The sequence below is a fragment of the Oncorhynchus gorbuscha genome, linkage group LG01, assembly GCF_021184085.1.
Source record: "Oncorhynchus gorbuscha isolate QuinsamMale2020 ecotype Even-year linkage group LG01, OgorEven_v1.0, whole genome shotgun sequence".
In the NCBI taxonomy this organism is placed as follows: Eukaryota; Metazoa; Chordata; class Actinopteri; order Salmoniformes; family Salmonidae; genus Oncorhynchus; species Oncorhynchus gorbuscha.
In genome coordinates, this window is record NC_060173.1 from 82,014,485 (window position 1) to 82,036,381 (window position 21,897).

The 21,897-nt window shown below is 41.9% G+C and overlaps 1 protein-coding gene across 3 annotated transcripts; it reads left to right on the plus strand.

The window, feature by feature from the left end:
• The first annotated feature begins 2,665 nt into the window (after positions 1–2,665).
• Positions 2,666–21,662, plus strand: egfl6 (EGF-like-domain, multiple 6). 3 transcript variants are annotated; one of them, XM_046362389.1, is made up of 13 exons: positions 2,666–3,087; positions 7,076–7,182; positions 7,578–7,670; positions 8,738–8,857; positions 9,059–9,178; positions 9,630–9,764; positions 9,850–9,972; positions 11,768–11,836; positions 13,408–13,653; positions 18,003–18,080; positions 18,173–18,268; positions 18,517–18,779; positions 20,920–21,662. In XM_046362389.1, exons 1-13 carry the CDS (start codon positions 3,014–3,016, stop codon positions 21,025–21,027), a joined length of 1,632 nt encoding a protein of 543 aa, XP_046218345.1. In that variant the 5' UTR covers positions 2,666–3,013; the 3' UTR covers positions 21,028–21,662. The 3 variants fall into 3 exon arrangements, with proteins under 3 accessions (XP_046218345.1, XP_046218363.1, XP_046218354.1); XM_046362398.1 differs by having other exon boundaries at positions 2,667–3,087; positions 18,006–18,080; XM_046362407.1 differs by lacking the exon at positions 11,768–11,836.
• Positions 21,663–21,897: the final 235 nt, after the last annotated feature.

Genomic DNA, 21,897 nt, shown 5'->3' on the forward strand with positions numbered 1-21,897 from the left:
CCTTCGTCTGCTACCGGGTTATCTCCGTTTCAGAGTAGTCTGGGTTACCAGCCTCCTCTGTTCTCATCCCAGCTTGCCGAGTCCAGCGTTCCCTCCGCTCAAGCGTTTGTCCAACGTTGTGAGCGCACCTGGAGGAGGGTGAGGTCTGCACTTTGCCGTTACAGGGCACAGACGGTGAGAGCCGCCAATAAACGCAGGATTAAGAGTCCAAGGTATTGTTGCGGCCAGAGAGTGTGGCTTTCCACTCGCAACCTTCCTCTTACGACAGCTTCTCGTAAGTTGACTCCGCGGTTCATTGGTCCGTTCCGTGTCTCCCAGGTCGTCAATCCTGTCGCTGTGCGACTGCTTCTTCCGCGACATCTTCGTCGCGTCCATCCTGTCTTCCATGTCTCCTGTGTTAAGCCCTTTCTTCGCACCCCCGTTCGTCTTCCCTCCCCCCTCCCGTCCTTGTCGAGAGCGCACCTATTTACAAGGTACATAAGATCATGGACATGCGTTCTCGGGGACGGGGTCACCAATACTTAGTGGATTGGGAGGGTTACGGTCCTGAGGAGAGGAGTTGGGTTCCGTCTCGGGACGTGCTGGACCGTTCACTCATCGATGATTTCCTCCGTTGCCGCCAGGATTCCTCCTCGAGTGCGCCAGGAGGCGCTCGGTGAGTGGGGGGTACTGTCATGTTTGTCATTTATTATCATGTCTTGTCCCTGTGCTCCCCATTCTGTTCGTTTCCCTCTGCTGGTCTTATTGGGTTCTTTCCCTCTTTCTATCCCTCTCTCTCCCCCTCCCCCTCTCACTCTCTCGCTCTCTCTTCTCTCTATCGTTCCGTTCCTGCTCCCAGCTGTTCCTATTCCCCTAATCATCATTTAGTCTTCTCACACCTGTTCCCGATCCTTTCCCCTGATTAGAGTCCCTATTTATTCCTTTGTGTTCCGTTCCTGTCCCGTCGGTTCCTTGTTTTGTATTCACCATGCTGTGATTGTGTTTCGCCCTGTCCTGTCGTGTTTTTTGCCTTCATCAGATGCTGCGTGTGAGCAGGTGTCTCTGTCTACTACGGCCTGCGCCTACCCGAAGCGACCTGCAGTCTGTGGCCGCTTCTCCAGTTATTCCCCTCTACAGACTAGAGGATTTCTGTTATTCCCTGTTTGGACTTAAATAAACTCTGTTTCTGTTAAGTCGCTTTTGGGTCCTCTTTCACCTGCATGACACATTAACCACTTTTCCGGCCTTCACTTTCTCAGATTTCCGCAGTTAAAAAGACCCCCCCCCCCCCCTTTAGTTGTGGTTAGGTACAGTACAGTATATCCTGCAATGGCAGATAAATCACAGGGTCGTATTTTAACTACACTACCTGACTGTGAAAAGGCTTTCTTCTCCTCATGTGAAAGCAATTTCTATTGTGCCTCAAATCATTGTTTGAAAGCTTGGAGGTAGTCCGACTCTTTTGAAGGTGTGGTTCCGTAATATGGGAATACCGCACAAAGCTTTCAAACATAAAATGTCACTCTCCATAAATCATAAGTTGAGAGGGAAAAAAACGGAGGGGAATGCAGATGTAATAGTGATAATGCACTTTAAGAAAAAAGGGTTACCCAAGTAGAACCCTTTTGGGTTCCATGTAGAACCCTCTGTGAAAAGGGTTCTACCTGGAACCCCAAAGGGTTCTCCTAGAGGGACAACTGAATAACCCTTTTAGGTTCTAGAAAACACCTTTTTTCTAAGAGTGTGTAGTTTTTATTGAAATTTTGAAAGAGCACTGAGAAGTATCAAAGGCAACTTATTAACAAGTTCAGACATACAGTATTTAATCTAAACCCCAAATATGTTGCAAAAGTCCTTGTAAACTTAAGCAATTGGATCATAGACATCCAATAGGAAAGGGTAATAGCACATTGCCATGTTTCACTGAATTTAAAGCAAAACCTGACACCCAAACATTCCCACAACACTATTGTCTGTTGTGTATACTGGGGGAATAGCCCAATCTAGACCAGATGTTAGAGTTCACTTTGAAAGTATGCTAACTCATTAAGGGCTTTCATGACTTGAGATTAGCTTCGCTTGAACTTGGTATTAGCATGTGTGAGAGTAGGGCTTTATGGGTGCTGGTCATGAGCAGGACATCAAAGGACCGTGCAGCTCCTAATAACAGGCCTGGTCACGATTGGGCCCTGCAATTAACACAGGAGATCCAGCTAATTTGCAACCAGGACAATGTCAGAGCAAGGCATGGCATCAAGAGCCAAGATCGATGAAACATGCAAGATAGGAATTGTATCATCATGAAGCAAAAGATAAACACTGTTTTTAACACCAGGCCAGGGCAAGTATATAGGTGAAGTTCACAGACCTCCTGTACATATATCTGGTATTTAATACTACACTTCCTTATGTACTTCAAGTATAGTCGCAAAGGTGATCACATATCTGTCCCTGCTGGTGAAATATTGCAGGAAAACTATCATCAATCATATGTCCCTGGATTGGGTTTACCAGTATAGATGTCTGGTGCACCCTCCAACTTACAGGCTGACCCCCTTCCACTCCTTTTCCCGTTCCCTCTATCACTCCAGACTCCTTACCATGCTCACACCCCAGTGTCACTCATTGTAATGAAAACCTACCTCTGGAATTTCAGCAGAGAGAGAGAAAGAAAGAGTGTAGGGGAGAGAGTGGGAGAGAGAGAGTGGTAGAAGAGGAATCAGAGAGAGAGGGAGAAGAGAGAAGGAAGAGGAGGATACATATCACAGAGGCTTCTATCAGGAGAGTGAAAAAGAGTGAGAGAGGAATAGAGAGAGAGAGAAAAGTCTACTTACTAGAGGGGAGTGTGTGTGTGGTGGGGAAACACTAGACTCAATTGGGACTTGGGCTGGGACCCCTGTGTTAGTGCATGGAGCAATAGCAAGCCCTTGGGAGGAGCAGAGCACCACCGAGCAAGAAACAGAGTGAGTGAGAGCTTCTGTGAGAAACACAGAGAGAGATAGTGAGAGAACGTGAGCTGTACCCTGTGAAAAACATGCAGACTCTCAGCTGGATCGGTGCACTCTTCGTCCTGTTCTGTGTTTCCTCTGGAAGTGCAGGCGCCAACAGGTAAGTGAGCAATCAATCAATCCTATGTGCTGCTGTAGGAAACGATTGTCAGAGAGATATAAATGTTCATACAGTATAATATAGTTCATGCTGCTGTCATTGTATCTGTTCACTCTGATGCCTGCAGCAGGTGTAAAGCTCAGTGTTTATTGGTATGCTTCATCTGGATAGTAGAGCGTTCAGTATGGACATTCCACTGCAGGGTCAAGGGAACAGCACTGCAAAAGCAATTGTCACATCCCTAGCTAACACTCCTAGCAGCTACTAGCAGACACAGCTGTGTGTTTTAAGTGTTGTAAATGCATTATATTCCATTACTTATACAGTATTATAAACTGGGTGGTTCAAGCCCTGAATGTGACATGCTCATTTTAGTAATTTAGCAGCCACTTTTATCCAGGGTTACTCAGTTTAGCTAATGACAATCACAGGCATGTCAGTTGGTTTCAATATGTAATAATGGAAAAGTGGTGTTTTGGTGCAATGCATGCACTCACTCTGCGCCTTGGCCAGGGACTATGTTAGGTATGGGGGCTGTGTCAGCTAAATGTTGCTCATGGCACTGTTAATCACCGAAGGACACCTGTCACACTTAGGGGCCCCTAGCCCTCTCCTCCTGTAGGCTATTCTGGTTGTTTTCTACCAGGTCTCAGATTCTTCCAGTCCCCTTGAGCCAGGGCTGCTTTTAGGAAGCCATGAGGGGAACGCCAGAATGCCAAATATCTGGGCCATTTGAGTTTGGCACTGGGCTAGAGGTTAGAAGGCTCCTCAGATCAAAAGGTTTCCCCAGCCAGGTGTGTGCTTCAAAAGTCAAAGTTATTTTATGATCCTTGCACTTCCAGCAATGACAGGGGAAGCAGCAGATTGACATCCCATCCCAATTTAATTTACAGTAAAAATATATGTGCAATTCAATCACTATGCATATCATTCATTTCCAAAGTGCTGACTTGATGACGGTCACTTTAAGTGTAATCAGATGAGGGTCATGAAAATGGAGGGAATATGTTCCTGCTTGAGTTATTCATGAAACTCTGTAAGGACTTTAAGGAGTGACTGATTAAGTGTAAGTAGAGAGTATAACATGCTCTTTTCCAAACTGTAACCTACATCCTGTCTGCTCTCCATAGAGAGCCCCCTTTTTCTTCCTATAGGAGGGAGCCGGGGGAGATTTGATTTGGCCTGTTAGTTTTCCAAACCACTGCCACGGTGCTATTAGGGCCACAATTAGCTGGGGTGTCTGCAAAGATGCATTTGTGATGCCTATATTAGACTACATGTTGAAGTCAAATGTCACCAAAAAGTAGCCGGGGAATGTGTCCTACAGTGGCTTGCGAAAGTATTCACCCCCCTTGGCATTTCCCGATTTTGTTGCCTTACGACCGGGAATTAAAATATATTTTTTGGGGGGGGTTGAATAATTTGATTTACACAACATGCCTACCACTTTGAAGATGCAAATATTTTTATTGTGAAACAAACAAGAAATAAGACAAAAAAACAGAACTTGAGCATGCAAAACTTTTCACCCCCCCCCAAAGTCAATACTTTGCAGGAACACCTTTTTTTGCAGCAATTACAGCTGCAAGTCTCTATATGTCTCTATAAGCTTGGCACATCTAGCCACTGGGATTGTTGCCCATTCTTCAAAGCAAAACTACTCCAGCTCCTTCAAGTTGGATGGGTTCCGCTGGCGTACAGCAATACTTAAGTCATACCACAGATTCTCAATTGGATTGAGGTCTGGGTTTTGACTAGGCCATTCCAAGACATTTAAATGTTTCCCCTTAAACCACTCAAGTGTTGCTTTAGCATTATTCTTAGCTTCATTTTCCTGCTGGAAGGTGAACCTCCATCCCAGTCTCAAATCTCTGGAACACTGAAACAGGTTTCCCTCAAGAATTTCCTGTATTTAGTGCCCTCCTTCAACTCTGACCAGGTTCCTAGTCCCTGCCAATGGAAAAACATCCCCACATCATGATACTGCCACTATGGTGGTCTTGAGGTGTTGGGTTTTCTTTTTTAAGCAAAAAAGCTCAATTTTAGTTTCATCTGACCAGAGTACCCTCTTCCATATGTTTGGGCAGTCTCCCACATGCCTTTTGGCGAACACCAAACGTGTTTGCTTATTTTTTTCCTTAAGCAATGGCTTTTGTCTGGCCACTCTTCCATAAAGCCCAGCTCTGTGGAGTGTACGGCTAAAATTGGTCCTACGGACAGATACTCCAATTTCCGCTGTGGAGCTTTGCAGCTCTTTCAGGGTTATCTCTGGTCTCTTTGTTGCCTCGGATTAATGCCCTCCTTGCTTTGTCTGTGAGTTTTGGTGGGAGGCCCTCTCTTGGCAGGTTTGTTATGGTGCCATTTTCTTTCTATTTTTTAATAACGGATTTAATGATGCTTCGTGGGATGTTGAAAGTTTCTGATATTTTTTTATAACCCAACCCTGATCTGTACTTCGCCACAACTTTGTCCCTGACCTGTTTGGAGAGCTCCTTGGTGGTGCCCCTTGCTTAGTGGTGTTGCAGACTCTGGGGCCTTTCAGAAGCAGGTGTATATCTACTGAGATCATGTGACACTTAAATTGCACACAGGTGGACTTTATTTAATTAATTATGTGACTTCTGAAGGTAATTGGTTGCACCAGATCTTATTTAAGGGCTTCATGGCAAAGTGGGTGAATACATATACGCGCACCACTTTCTGTTTTTATTTTTTTGAATTTTTTGAAACAAGTTATATATTTTATATATTTGGACTATTTTGTGTATGTCCATTACATGAAATCCAAATAGAAATGCATAAAAATTACAGGTTGTAATGCAAGAAAATTGGAAAAACGCGAAGTGGGATGAATACTTTTACAATGCACTGTACTAATCACCCCAATCAACCCCAAACAGCTACCACAAAGTACCCCAACTCGTGACTCCACCATTTTTGACTCTGACTTGGACTCGACTCGGATTTAGCCATAGGGACTCATGACTCGATTCGGACTCGAGCACAATGGACTTGGGACTCAACTCTGACTCGAGGTTTAGTGACTAAAACCCTGCCCAAAGTAACCAAAATCAACTCCAAACAGGTACCCCAAAGTATGCCAAACAACCCAAACATGTAACCCAAAGGACCCCAAACCTGTACCCCAAAAACCTGTACCCCACCCCAAAAAAACAAACAGGTACCCAAAAGTACCACAAAAAGGTATCTTAGGTACATTGCCAGGTTACTGACCCTCTCCCTGTAGGCTGTCTAATGGTGAGTGATCAGGCTTACCACCGCCATGTCGTCAGTAAACCTGATGATGGTGTTCGAGTCTACGTGGTCACACAGTCGTGTCTGAACAGGGGGTACAGATGGGGACTAAACACACACCCCTGGGGGGGCCATGTGTGGCACCTTATCTAAGCTTTTAAAAATAAATAAGGCAAGCATTGTCTGGATGAAGCCTGTGCATTATATTTTATTGGACAATGCACTTGAAATGAAAAAAAGCCTTATTGATCAACATTTGAGCCTCAGGGAATCTGTCAAAGATAATATGTATACTGTAAATAATGTAAAAAATATGCATTTACGCTTAAATTCTCGCAACAATCTGATTCCCACCTATATATTCACTACTTTTCACTGCATTCTCCTGGGTCAGATCTATAAAAGTTAGTGGTACTTTCAGGTACCTGTTTGGGGTTGTTTGGGGTTGCTTGGTTTATTTTGGAGCACCTGGGGTTGTTTGGGGTGCTTTGGAGTACCTGTTTAGGGTTGTTTTGTCTTTGGTGGGGGGGGGGTACACTAATTTAGTGATCCAATTCTCTTCTCTATTTCATGCATATTTACTGCAAGTTGTGTTTATTTGGGTATTTGTTTTTATTCTGCAATCCATTATCAAGTTATGATCATGATTCAACTGGCCCTCAAGGAATGGAACCAAAGATCTAACAGGGTAGAGCTGTGTATCACCTATTTCCCCTGTCCTTTATGTGCACAGGCACCGCAGACAAGTCCCCGCCGGTGGCCAACCAGGTGTATGTCGCTTTGGCAGGAGACTAGAGTGTTGCTATGGCTGGAAAAAGAACAGCAAAGGACAATGTGAAGGTAAGCATCTCAACACAACAAGCTGTGATTACGTTTAGTCAAAATGTACTGTATTTGACCTTGTCATGTTGCTTGTTTGTATGGTGAATGGAAATGTATTTGTATAGCTCTGCTCATCAATTTAACTTTTTCTTTGTTTCATTGAATGAAAATATTGTATACTGTAAATAGATATTCAAAGAATGGAAACCTCAAGTTTAAGAACTCAAATTGTTCTCCACAATAATGGGTTTTCACATGTGTTATTCTTTGTGGCTGGGTATTTTCTTGCACCAGAAGAAATATGGACTAAATTACCTCTGGGATAGTAAAACTGGCATGTTTGAACCTCAGTGAACCTGCATAACTTCTCTTATTGCCGCTGGTGGTATTTCTCTCCTTGAATGCTTTACCAGCTCAGTGTGAACATGGCTGCAAGCACGGAGAGTGTGTTGGCCCCAACAAATGCAAGTGTTACCAGGGATACACCGGAAAGACGTGCAATCAAGGTCAGTGGGGTAACTAGAGTCAATAGAATGAGGGTCAAAGGTCAGAGAAATGTGAGCCAAAGTGGTCTCTTTATGGAGATCAACTTGCAGCTCAGATTTGTAGCCTGTCTCTGTAGTTATCCCTCTCTACTTCACAAGCCCCTGATACAGTGCCTTGCAAAAGTATTCACCCCCCTTGGCATTTTTCCTATTTTGTTGCATTACAAACTGTACTTTTTATTTTTTATGTAATGTAATGGACATACACAAACTAGTCCAAATTGGAGAAGTGAAATTAAAAATATAACTTGTTTAAAAAACTGAAAAGTGGTGCGTGCATATGTGCTATAAAGCCTCTAAATAAGATCTGGTGCAACCAATTACCTTCAGAAGTCATATAATTAATTAAATAAAGGCCACCTGTGTCAAATCTAAGTGTCACATGATCTGTCACATGATCTCGGTAGATATACACCTGTTCCGAAAGGCCCCAGAGTCTGCAACACCATTAAGCAAGGGGCACAACCAAGCAAAAAGTTGTGGAGAAGTACAGATCAGGGTTGGGTTATATAAAAAACGGGGGGTGAATAGTTATGCACGCTCACGTTTTTTTGGTGTTATTTCTTGTTTGTTTCACAAAAATATTTTACTTCTTCAAAGTGGTAGGAATGTTGTGTAAATCAAATGATACAAACCCCCCCCAAAAATATATATTTTAATTCCAGGTTGTAAGGCAACAAAATAGGAAAATGTCAAGGTGGGTGAATACTTTCGCAAGGCACTGTAAATCCCTTGATCATCCTGTTGATACCTTTTAAAGATGCCTCAATATTTCAATACCAAACTATTCATTTTCTGCTATATAGAATACTTAATCTGGAGAAACCTAAAATGTATTCAATATGTTACCCCTGGGACCACGTAAGATATGATGTCCATGGGACAATATTCAAGTTTGATGTCTCTGGTAAAGCCAACATAGACTTATAGAAGCCACAGGTGCATTATTTCTGATTACAAACTAATATAGTATGGCCATAAATATCCCTGAAGTACATAACTGAGGACGACTGTCTGTCTCTGTCCAGATCTGAATGAGTGTGGCCTGAAGCCCCGTCCCTGTGAGCATCGCTGCATGAACACCCATGGCAGCTACATGTGCTACTGCCTCAACGGCTACACCCTAATGCCTGATGGCTCCTGTACCAGTGAGTGGGCACTGTAACCCCTACTTTACCTGCTTCTATTCACTCAAAAAATGGTGTTAGTTTTATATTGTACCAGTACTGTTTAAGAAGTTCTCTTTTCTCTGTGTGTGTGTGTGTGTGTGTGTGTGTGTGTGTGTGTGTGTGTGTGTGTGTGTGTGTGTGTGTGTGTGTGTGTGTGTGTGTGTGTGTGTGTGTGTGTAGACTCCAGGACGTGCTCCCTGGCCCACTGTCAGTATGGCTGTGAGGAGGTACAGGGGGAGATCCGTTGTCTCTGCCCGTCTGCAGGTCTGCAGCTGGGGCCGGACGAGAGGACCTGCGTGGGTGAGTACCACCACCTTGGACAACCAACCCTGACACTACAGTATATCACTTTATGAGGAGTTCATGCTGGTTCTCACTGGACCACTCCACCTCATAGATTAGCAGCTACTGAACACAATCAGAAGGGGTCAACATGTTGGAGCTTTGTAAAGCTCTGTGAAGCCTCCATTATGTGGTTTCACATTCCTGCTCCATCTCAAGGCTTCTCACATAAGAACTTAATCATCTGTAGCAGCCGGTTGGACAAAATGGGGTAGTGTTTCCTCCCACAAAACTACTTGTGTGGATTGGGAGCCATTGTCCCATTGTGGTGCTAAACTAAAGTGTCAGTCAGGGATGGTTGACATTGATCCAAATATTTAACCCTATGCTTCAATGTAGAAAACAGAACCTGGTCATTCCATGTTTATTCAAATCTGTCTGTCTTCCTCCCTTCCTTCCTTATGCCTAGATATTGATGAATGTGTAACTGGGATGAACCTGTGCCCATACAACAGACAGTGTGTCAACACATTTGGTAGCTACTACTGCAAGTGCCAGAATGGCTACGATCTGACATATGTTAGTGGGAAATATGACTGTGTAGGTAAGGTATACAATCATTTCACATGCAACAATTTACTTTAAAACAATCTGTGAGGAGATATCAGATCAGTAAATGTATTTTTCAGACAATGATGAGTGTGCGGCGAACACACACAAGTGCAGCCACCATGCAGTCTGTCTGAACACTCAGGGATCCTACAAGTGCAAGTGCAAGCAAGGCTTCCGTGGCAGTGGCTTCGAATGCTCTGGTGAGACCTGAACAGATTTACTATTCATCAATCATCAGAACATTCTTAGAGTAAAAACCATTTGATAGAAAAGTTGTGGATGTGCAAGGGGGCCACAATCGGAGGTTTACATACACCTTAGCCAAATACATTTAAACTCAGTTTTTCAAAACTCCTGACATTAAATCCTTTAAAAAAATCCGTCTTGGATCAGTTAGGATCACCACTTTATTTTAAGAATGTGAAATGTCAGAATAATAGAAGAGATGTCAGAGTAATAGAAGAGAGATTTATTTAAGCTTTAATTTCTTTCGTCACATTCCCAGTGGGTCAGAAGTTTACATACACTCAATTAGTATTTGGTAGCATTGCCTTTTAAATTGTTTAACTTGGGTCAAACGTTTCCGGTAGCCTTCCACAAGCTTCCCACAATAAATTGGGTGAATTTTGGCCCATTCCTCCTAACAGAGCTGGTGTAACTGAGTCACACACGCTTTCTCAGTTCTGCCCACACATTTTCAATGGGATTGAGGTCAGGGCTTTGTGATGGCCACTCCAATACCTTGACTTTGTTGTCATTAAGCCACTTTGGAAGTATGCTTGGGGTCATTGTCCATTTGGAAGACCCATTTGCGACCAAGCTTTAACTTTCTGACTGATGTCTTGATGTTGCTTCAATGTATCCACATAATTTTAATCCCTCATGATTGCTATCTATTTTGTGAAGTGCACCAGTCCCTCCTGCAGCAAAGCACAACATGATGCTGCCACCCCCGTTGTTCACGGTTGAGATGGTGTTCTTTGGGTTGCAAGCATCCCCCTTTTCCTTCAAACAAAATGATGGTCATTATGGCCGAACAGTTCTATTTCTGTTCCATCAGACCAGAGGACATTTCTCCGTGTGCAGTTGCAAATTGTCGTCTGGCTTTTTTATGGCGGCTTTGGAGCAGTGGCTTCTTCCTTGCTGAGCGTGAAATAATCTTATAAGTGAAATAATCTTATAAGGGAAATAATCTGTCTGTAAACAATTGTTGGAAAAATAACTTGTGTCATGAACAAAGTAGCCTAACCGACTTGCCAAAACTATAGTTTGTTAACAAGAAATTTGTGGAATGGTTGAAAAATGTGTTTTAATGCCTTCAACATGGTGGGTGGGTATGTAAACTTCCGACTTCAACAGTATATTCAGCTTTTATATCCGATACAAGAGTGAAAAGTCTCTGACAGTTATTTCACTATAGCATATTTTAACTGTGCTCTTAAAACATCAGCACTGCCAAAGCCAGTTTCCTGTTTTCAGACAACCCCTGCACTCTACAGATGTTACTCAGGGAGAGCCCCTGATTCAAATTACACCTGTGTAAATATCTGCTGTTCTACCGAACCCAGCCATCTGAAGGACAGAGGAAAGGAGAGGCATGTCTGTCTGTCTGTCTGTCTGTCTGTCTGTCTGTCTGTCTGTCTGTCTGTCTGTCTGTCTGTCTGTCTGTCTGTCTGTCTGTCTGTCTGTCTGTCTGTCTGTCTGTCTGTCTGTCTGTCTGTCTGTCTGTCTGTCTGTCTGTCTGTCTGTCTGTCTGTCTGTCTGTCTGTCTGTCTGTCTGTCTGTCTGTCTGTCTGTCTGTCTGTCTGTCTGTCTGTCTGTCTGTCTGTCTGTCTGTCTGTCTGTCTGTCTGTCTGTCTGTCTGTCTGTCTGTCTGTCTGTCGGGCCACAGTGCACTCTCTGAACCAGGCAGTTGGCACTAGCTGATGTAGCCTAGGTGACATGATAGGTGCGCCATGGCTTTGTGTAAACAAAGATTCCTTTATGTTTTTGTAGTCAAACCCTTTTATCAAAGCTCGTGGGACCAGGGAGACAAAGGCAGTGCAGATGATAATTTCCTCAATGGTGAGATGTGTATGGAATGCAACAAGGCTTTCCACTTCCTCTGTTCGCACCTCGCCCTGCAGCGTCCCCCACCCCCTCCTACCTACCACTGTTGCTTTGTGAACTCCCCCTTCCTTCCCTCTCTCATGGCTCAAGGCTGGCTACATCCTATCCGCACCACACACAGCTTCATCTGCCATGTAGAAGTCAGCATGAAACCATTTTAGATTTTGCAAGTACATACAGTATATGGCTGAAGCTGGCTGTCATGCTTCCCATGCATGGAGTGTGATATTCCTGTCTGTTGTCCTACTCTATGTGCTCATCTTTCATGTCTATGACAACATGTTTACACAAAATAAACACATGTATTTCAATGAACAAGGTAAGTCTAATTAATTCTTTAGTCATATCCCAGCTTACCAATTTACTTAGGGTTACGCCGAGCTATTGGTTTTTTAAATTATGCGAGCAAAAACAATACTTAAACATGCTTATGTATATAATGAATATGAGTTTTGGGGGGTTAAAATGATTCAATATTACAGCATTAAACCTCACTTAAAGCATGTCAGAAAAAAAAGTTATACATACACCTGAACTGGTTCTGCAGGAGATTAGTAAGAATGGCTCACCCCTTGGTAAGAATGGCTCACCCCTTGGTAAGAATGGCTCACCCCTTGGTAAGAATGGCTCACCCCTTGGTAAGAATGGCTCACCCCTTGGTAAGAATGGCTCACCCCTTGGTAAGAATGGCTCACCCCTTGGTAAGAATGGCTCACCCCTTGGTAAGAATGGCCTGAAAATGGAACCTTTTTCAAAATATCGCCTTTTTTAAATGATCTTTGTAAATTATATTATGAATAGGAAAAGTGGAGTTATGTCACATGTGCAGCTAACAAAAATATATGGACATGTTTGTTCTATCCAAACTTACAACCAACTGATTGCAGCATTACAGCAGAAATTGAGAAGGTTTAGTGGAAGGGGAACTTGTTTGTCTGCCCTTTATTAAAGACAAACATTGGCACACAAAAATTGTCATGAATAGAAAAATAAACCAGTTTCATTTACGGACCAAAATGTTGACATCAGTGCCATAGAGGTTGCATATTTCGATGTGCCGATTCCATATCACATGGTTTATGAATTTAAATTCAAAACAACGCTTGATTCAAAACTTAAGAGTTTTTCCATTTAAATTATTATACAAAATTCTTGCCAATAACAGAATGTTATGTGTAAGGGGAATACAACCATCTCAGCTCTGCAGATTTAGCTGCAAAGAGAGAGAATCAATAGAGGAATAATTCATTAAAAGATGTAAAAACAAAATTTATTTTTGTCCATTCATTGGTGGGTGGGCCAATAAAAAAAAATTAAAAATATTATATAAAGACAACAAGGCAAGTCATTAAGAAAAATTCCCATGACATACTCTCTGACATGTTTTGGCTTAACAAACTATATTGGCTTTATAAACTATAATGGCTGTATAAACACAGGATTTATGCCTAAACTCTGTTATAACTGCATCAGATTCCACCTGTGATTGTAGTTCCAGAGGTCTGACCTGGTTCTTCTTCCTGCAGCTATCCCAGACTCCCCAGTGAGGCCCAGACTGCCAGGAAAGCTGGACAACGAGCAGATCAAGAACGTCATCCCCGAGCCCCAGGTGACCGTCCCCCCTCAGATACGCATGCAGCCCTTCGACTACGATGGCGAGACCTACATCGGTGGCTCAGAGAAGGTGGGCCAGGTGGACTTCACTAATGTAGGGGAGGAGGAAGAGGAGGCAGATGTGGACAACCAACTCAATCCAAGAGGAGATGTTTTCAGTAAGCTTCATTTCCCTAACTCCTCCCCACTAATCCCCCTATTTATTTCCATCGTGGGTGGTCCCAAATCTGATTACACAAACACTGATTATATGGATTTTCACACACCATTACTGCTGTGGTGGTATGTAAGCACTCATAGTTACTCAGAAGCACTGTCCCCCAGTTGCGTCACCTAAATAGGAATGGCAAGAACATTGTGATGTATACTCTTCTTTTCACTCAGTTATATTTAGGGTTACACATGTTCTATGGCCGCATAGAACACTAAACAGGATGCTCTCAAACACATCTCTACCAGTCAAAGTTAGGTTAGATCATAGGGTTTTTGCTCTATGCTCTGTTCTGTGAGGGTTAGTGTAGCCTACAACGACCCTATGACCCTGCTGCCCATCTGTCTACTCTTTCTATTAGCTACCCCCATGCCTTCACAGAGACCCACAGCATATCCTCTCTGGGCATCTTTTACAGATGTCTCAAGACGGGGGGAATTTATGGAGTCTAAGGTCTGGCCTAATTACAGCCCCCCCTTCCAAACCTGACTCTACATTTCTCTGGCCGGCTGGCCTCAGGTTTCTTCCAAACCTGACTCTACATTTCTCTGGCCGGCTGGCCTCAGGTTTCTTCCAAACCTGACTCTACATTTCTCTGGCTGGCTGGCCTCAGGTTTCTTCCAAACCTGACTCTACATTTCTCTGGCCGGCTGGCCTCAGGTTTTTCTCAAGTCTTATCTATCTCTTGTCAACAGCCAGGGAGTTAAACTCATCGCCGTTGTTAAAATGAAGGGTACTATTTATTAGGTGTCTTTGACGTAAACCTGAGGTATACAATAAAATCTATATCGCTTATCAAACACAGTTCTACTTGATATACACACATATGCATGCACACATGTCTAGGAAACTATGTATAAAAATCATCTGAGCTTCTATTTTGATCTATAGGAGTCACTGTCACTTGACAGTTTTATTCAGAGACAGCAAGGACTGGGGAGCGCTTTGGATTCCTTTAAAGATCCACGGTTAGCTGGATTAAACGTATGGATTGAGTCCCTTCTGACTCTAACCTTGTTTAATACATGTCAAAGCTGCAATGTGATGTCAAGCAGTGTAAGCTTGAGGATTACCATTCCACAATAAAAGGTCAGTTCTAAGCCCCGGACCTGAGTGTGTGTGTCAGGATTCAGCCTGTTGCTTCATGTTCTGGGGACTGAGTAGGTCTATGGCTTAGATTGAAAAGCTAATTCTCAGTAAGCAGCAGGGTTGGGCTCAAATTAAATTGAGAATGCCTCAAATTCTAGTTCAATTCTTGAATTTGAATTGAAGTAGTACATTTTGAACTAAAATAAATCTAATTTAATTCAGTGAAATTCAATAAAATTCCAATCCCTCTTCTATTCTGTATATAGGTGTAGTCTATACAAATATAAATATTCTACATACTGTAAATCATTAAGCATGTCGTTATATACATGCATATCATTTTTGGGGAAACTGTTGAAATGAATGTTCAAGGAAAACATAACAAAACCTGTATGCAAATATTCTAAGTAATTATATTTCATTAATCACTTAAATTATGTTAAATTTGAGGGAAATACAACATTTCCCTCAAGATTACTTTAAAAAGAAGTCAAATAAATGCAATGGTTGGTGGAAATAAAATGGCTATTCTGAGCACTAAAGTTAAAGTAGTATATGAACATTGATTTTAGAGAAATGTGATATATTCTTTGGTATCTGGCAATGTGACCTGTCAGATTCAGTTTAAGGGTCATGTTCTATGGCTGAGTGGAATTTCTTTGAAATGCACTGACTTAAATTCTACTTCCTGTCACTCAAACTCTAATTCTACATCCTGTGGGGTATGTCCAATTAAATTTGAATTTCAACTCATGAGTTGAATGGGAGTCAAATCCAAAATGTTTAATTGAGCCCAACCCTGTTAAGCAGAGAATGGCCTCTTTCACATATTAGATTCACATGTTGTAAATACAACACATCCTGTGAGGTATAAATAGCCAATGTGGTTGGAAGACAAGACAACAACACATTAGCTTACGCTAGAAGAGCTCTTCCAGTGTTATGTGTTACCTCCAACCCAAAATAAGATGTAGCAGAGAGTGAATATATTCAACCATGGAGTTTAACTAAGTTACTGTTAAATGCATTAGTGTAAAGACTTAAGTAAAAATACTTTAAAGTACTACTTAGGTTTTTTGGGGGTATTTATATTTATTTTGAAAGCTTCGCAGCACAGGAAAATGAAAATATTCACGCACTTATCAAGATAACACATGGTCAACCCTACTGCCTCTGGCTTGGCAGACTCACTAAACACAAATTAGTATTTTGTAAATAAGTGTTCCCCTGACTATCCATAAATTCTAAAAACATGAAAATGGTATTAAGCAATCTGCTTAACTTAATATAAGGAATTGTAATTGATTTACATTTTTACCTTTGATACTTAAGTATATTTTAGCAATTACATTTACTTTAGATACTTCAGTATATTTAAAACTGAATACATTTAGACTTTTACTCAAGTAGTATTTTACTGGCTGACACTTGAGTAACTTTCTATAAAGGTATCTATACTTTCACTCAAGAATGAAAACTTGGTACTTTTTCCACCACTGGTTAAATGCTGTGTGTTAAATGCTGCGTATAGTTCAGTACATGCTCTACGCATGTTGGTTGCTGTAATAAACTACATCTGGTCGTAGTGTTTGAAAGAGTATTCTGTTTCACCCCTGCCATTTGCCATTGACCATTGAAAGGAAACTAAGGCCAGAAAAACAGCTGTGCTGAATACCGGTGTGACAATCCCACACAGCCAAGCCTGGGAAAGAGGTGGAGGCACTGAGGCCATCAGTCAAACTGGCAAACAGAATAACTTCTCTAACCTTCTCTGGCCATGGGCTGAAACTGAAAGTTGAAAAGCAAGTAGAAACCCTTGAGAGAAGGTCATTTAATTTGACTTGTGGGAAAGAAATATATCTTTTTTAAATGTATTTAACTTGGCAAGTCAGTTAAGAACAAATTATTATTTTCAATGACAAGAGATTTGTACCTTGTGGATTTGAACTTGCAACCTTGCGGTTACTAGTCCAACACTCTAACCACTGGGCTACCCTGCCACCCCAGCATATCATGAGGAACACAGGAGATTGGGGGCATCTTAATTGGGGAGGACGAGCTGGTGTTAATTGCTGGAGCGGAATGGGTGTAATGGTTTCAAATACATCAAACACAGGTATTGATGCCATTCCATTCGCTCTGTTCCAGCCATTATTATGAGCCGTCCACTGCTGAGGAGACACTGTAGCATAGAGATGAGTATAATGAGGCCAGGATGCATAAAATCAATGAAATATGCCTTTCATGCCAAATCGATCCTTTTGTGCAGATACAACATATGGCATCAAAGACAGTGGAGCTTGTAACTCTTGGGATAAAACACACATGCACATAAGTTGCCTCTGTAGCTATCTGGTTTAGATAGCTAGGATTATTATTATTATTGGCTCTTCATTTTAAGATTAGTGTGGGCAAAGGATCACACGTGATGGTATGCCTCTCAGTGAGACAGTAACAAGGCTGCCTTTCGCAGCTAATGTTGATCTCTTTAAGGAAACAAGTGAGACAGCAGCCTGAGCCTTCGTCAGGATGTCTCAAATAGCAAGAGGAGACAAGCCCCAAGACATTCATCAGCTCCATGGAGGAATTCCACTCTGCCGCCATGTGAGCGCCTTGGGATACACTCAGCTCTCCTTGCAGAGGGTGCAGAGGCTCCGAGCCTTTTATTATCATCCCCCAGAACAGCTGTTGAGCAAACAGACCTGACTCCCTGACAGAGAGAGTCTGTCATCAGCTCCTCAAATCCCCTCAAACCCCAACCCTCTCTGGCTGGGCAGGTTCAATTAGCAAAGCCTCTGTACATCTGGTTGTCTAGAGCAACTCAGTGAAGGGGGACGTTTGTTGCGAGAGCTTTAAGATGCTTCAGTTATATTATCCTAAATGTCAACAGGGCAGGCTTCCACTTGCGGGCTTCCACTTCCCTGACTGGCTTTTGTTTTATGATGGGAAATCTTTTCTGGATGGTCTTCATGGACCACATATTTTCAGAAGAATGCTTGGAACTGAAATGGCATGTTTTGATAGAGCTATATTAAGCATTCATAACTGTTTAGACAAGGTTATACCTACACACTAATTAAGGTGGTTAAAATCCTGTTTCAATATGTCTTGTCTTATGTCTTGCCTTTTTGTGCTTTCAGTGGAAGTGAACTACATTATCTTGATATTTTGATGGACCATATTATAAGAGTTCTCTCTTTCCCGAAGCAGATCCAGAGGACTTTGAGTCGGTATTTGGTCCTCCAACAGAAGTCAAAGAGATTGAAATAACTCCAGCCCAGGAAGGTAATCCTTGGTTTAGTTGTTGACATAAGGTGGGTAAGAAATAATACCTTTCTAATTACTGTGAATCGTTGACATCTGACTGTGCCTTCCAGAGTTCTTCATGGACTGCAACTTTGATCAGGGTGCTTGTGAGTGGGTGCAGGACAAGGACGACAACGTCGACTGGAGCGTGTCCTACCATGAAAACGGTACATATCATACTGCTAATGGGGCATTAATAGTATTTCTGCCTCCTATATTTGCCATGTAAATGCATATAGGTTTATACAATGACCGATAAGGTAAATATATTTATTATCCACATGATCATCTGAATCTACCTTCCAGAAATGGCTCTTTGCTGTGCTTAATCTATGCATTCCCAAATAGCTGTTAGTCATACGTTAACGACTATCACTGATCAACCTGTGTCCACTCCCTGATCCCTAACCCCCAGGTATGGAGTATTACATGGCTATGAGAGGTCTTCTGGGGGAGAAGAAGGACCAGGCTAGGCTAAAGCTGCTCCTTAGTGACCGGGCCAAACAGGGAAGCTTCTGCCTCACCTTCAACTACCGCGTCACTGGAAAACAGGTGGGCTCGCTGCGAGTGCTGCTGAACAACAATGCCTACCCGGTGTGGGAGCAGAGCCGCAGCCAAGACCAGGACTGGCAGACAGAACTGCTCACTGTGGCCTGGAAGAACCAGGCCCCGGAATCTGTAAGTTACCATTCCATTCAAACACCTAGAGTGATAAAGGACACATATAGAATGCTGACAATGTCAGCAGATAATGGTACAGTGCATTCAGAAAGTATTCAGACCCCTTCTTACATTACAGGGGTGGCAGCGTAGCCTAGCGGTTAGAGCGTTGGACTAGTAACCGGAAGGTTGCGAGTTCAAACCCCTGAGCTGACAAGGTACAAATCTGTCGTTCTGCCCCTGAACAGGCAGTTAACCCACTGTTCCCAGGCCGTCATTGAAAATAAGAATGTGTTCTTAACTTACTTGCCTGGTTAAATAAAATAAAAAAACAGCGATATTCTAAAATTGATTGCTTTAATTGTTTTCCTCATCTACACCCAATACCCCTTAACGACGATTTTTAGGATTTTTGCTAATTTATTTAAAAATAATTAAAAGCAATACCTATTTTACATACAGTACCAGTCAAAAGTTTGGACAATCCTACTTATTCAATGTTTTTTCTTTATTTTTTTACTATTTTAAAGATTGTAGAATAATAGGGAAGACATCAAATCTATGAACCAACACATAAAATCATGTACTAACCAAAAAAGTGTATATATATTTGATATTCTTCAAAATAGCCACCCTTTGCCTTGATGACAGCTTTGCACACTCTTGGCATTCTCTCAACCAGAGAATTCTTTGTAAATAAAAATTTGTTCTTAACTAACTTGCCTAGTTAAATGAAGGGTAAATAAAAATAAATAAATAAAAACTGCTTCATGAGGTAGTCACCTGGAATGCATTTCAATTAACAGGTGTGCCTTGTTAAAAGTGAATTTGTGGAATGTCTTTCCTTCTTAATGAGTTTGAGCCAATCAGTTGTGTTGTGACAAGGTAGTGGTGGTATACAGAAGATGGTATTTTACCAAATAGGGCTAAGTCCATATTATGGCAAGAACAGCTCAAATAAGCAAAGAGAAACAACAGCCTGTTGTTACTTTAAGACATGAAGGTCTGTCAATCTGGAAAATGTCATGAAAACCATCAAGCTCTATGATGAAACTGGCTCTCATGAGGACCACCACAGAAAAGGAAGACTCAGAGTTACCTCTGCTGCAGAGGATAAGTTCATTAGAGTTAACTGCACCTCAGATTGCAGCCCAAATAAATGCTTCACAGAGTTCAAGTAACAGACACATCTCAACATCAACTGTTCAGAGGATACTGCATTGAATCAGGCCTTCGTGGTCGAATTGCTGCAAAGAAACCACTACTAAAGGACACCAATAAGAAGACTTGCTTGGGCCAAGAAACATGAGCAATGGACATTAGACCAGTGGAAATCTGTTATTTGGTCTGAACAATCCAAATTTGAGATTTTTGGTTCCAACTGCCGTGTCTTTGAGAGACGCAGAGAAGGTGAACAGATGATCTCTGTGTGTGTGGTTCTCACCATGGAGCATGGAGGAGAAGGTGTGATGGTGTGGTGGTGCTTTAGTGGTGACACTCTGTGATTTAGAATTCAAGGCATACTTAACCAGCATGGCTACCACAGCATTCTGCAGCGATACGCCATTCCATCTGGTTTGTGCTTAGTGGGACTATCCGTTTTTCAACAGGACAATGAACCAACACACCTCCAGGCTGTGTAAGGGCTATTTGACCAAGGAGAGGGATGGAGTGCTGCATCAGATGACCTGGACTCAACAATTACCCAACATCAACCCAATTGAAATGAGTTGGGACCACAGAGTGAAGGAAAAGCATCCAACAAGTGCTCAGCATATGTGGGAACTCCTTCAAGACTGTTGGAAAAGCATTCCTCATTAAGTTGGTTGAGAGAATGCCAAGAGTATGCATATTTTGGATTGTATATTTCTGCTTTGTCACTATGGGGTATTGTGTGAGATTGATGAGGGAAAAAACAATTCAATAAATTTTAGAATAAGGCTGTGACGTAACAAAATGTGGAAAAAGTCAAGGGGTCTGAATACTTTACCAATCCACTGTATGTTCTATGACTGCCTGTATTTACTAGCACAATGTTTAGAGAGGTTGTTCATTTAATCACCACACTTGCCAATATGACCACTGTCGAAGCAAACAAGATACACTATACAAGTCCCAATTTCCAAAACACCTCAACATCTTTGCTCTCATCCTGCAGATCATCTTTGAAGCTGAGCGTGGGAATGGCGTTCGGGGAGAGATTGGGCTGGACAACGTGGTGCTGACCTCAGGCTCCTGTCAAGAGGAAGACTCTGCCATCTTTTAAACTGCTCCACTCAGTGACACTGTAGAATCAGTCCACTTTGTTTGACACACAGCTCAGAGGCAGAGCAGAATTCTCTACCTTTAGTCTACTCCTTTCAGAGAACAATCTTCATAATCCCAAACTAAGGGTGTATTGTTCTGTACGTGCAACAATTATTGTTCAGCTGTCCACATTGGAAAGTGTTGCATAAGGGGTTGAGCAATGGTATGTGGAGGGATTTCTGCACGTTTCCAAGGCTCTGCTTTTGAAATGTTCTGTTAATTTGAGCCACCAAGACGAAGAGTAACGTCCACAAATAAATGATCCGACACATATATACAGTGCGGATTTCAATGTTCACAAATACTTTTCATTTTATTCAATTATTTTCACATTAACTATCATGTTTTGTATGTGAGAATATGGCATGTCTACAAAAAGACAAAATTATGTTGCTTTTTCATTTTTTAAATGATAGTGAAATACTGCAGGTAGCTGCAATATAGACTTGTAGTTATGTGAAATCAAAATATGAATATTAGATTAATCAAGAAGTCTTCACTTGAAGGTTACTTAGTTTTTAAGATCATATTATGTGTATGTAACATCATTATGTGTATGTAACAATGAATAAACTGCTGTAAATTGCGCTTTCATATCGTAATACATAAAACATGTTTTTATAAGGACTCTGTCCATATTTCATTCTAATGGTCTTGCTTGTGGTCACCAGCTGCTTGTCTATGAGGCCATGTATACTAAAATGGTCACAACCCCTCACACACCAAGCTTGATCTGTCATAACTGCTAGATATTCGTGAGCGATTAACCAACATTAGGTTTTTAAACAAATAATTATTGATGTCGGTTCAGTTATTTGAATTCCAGTTC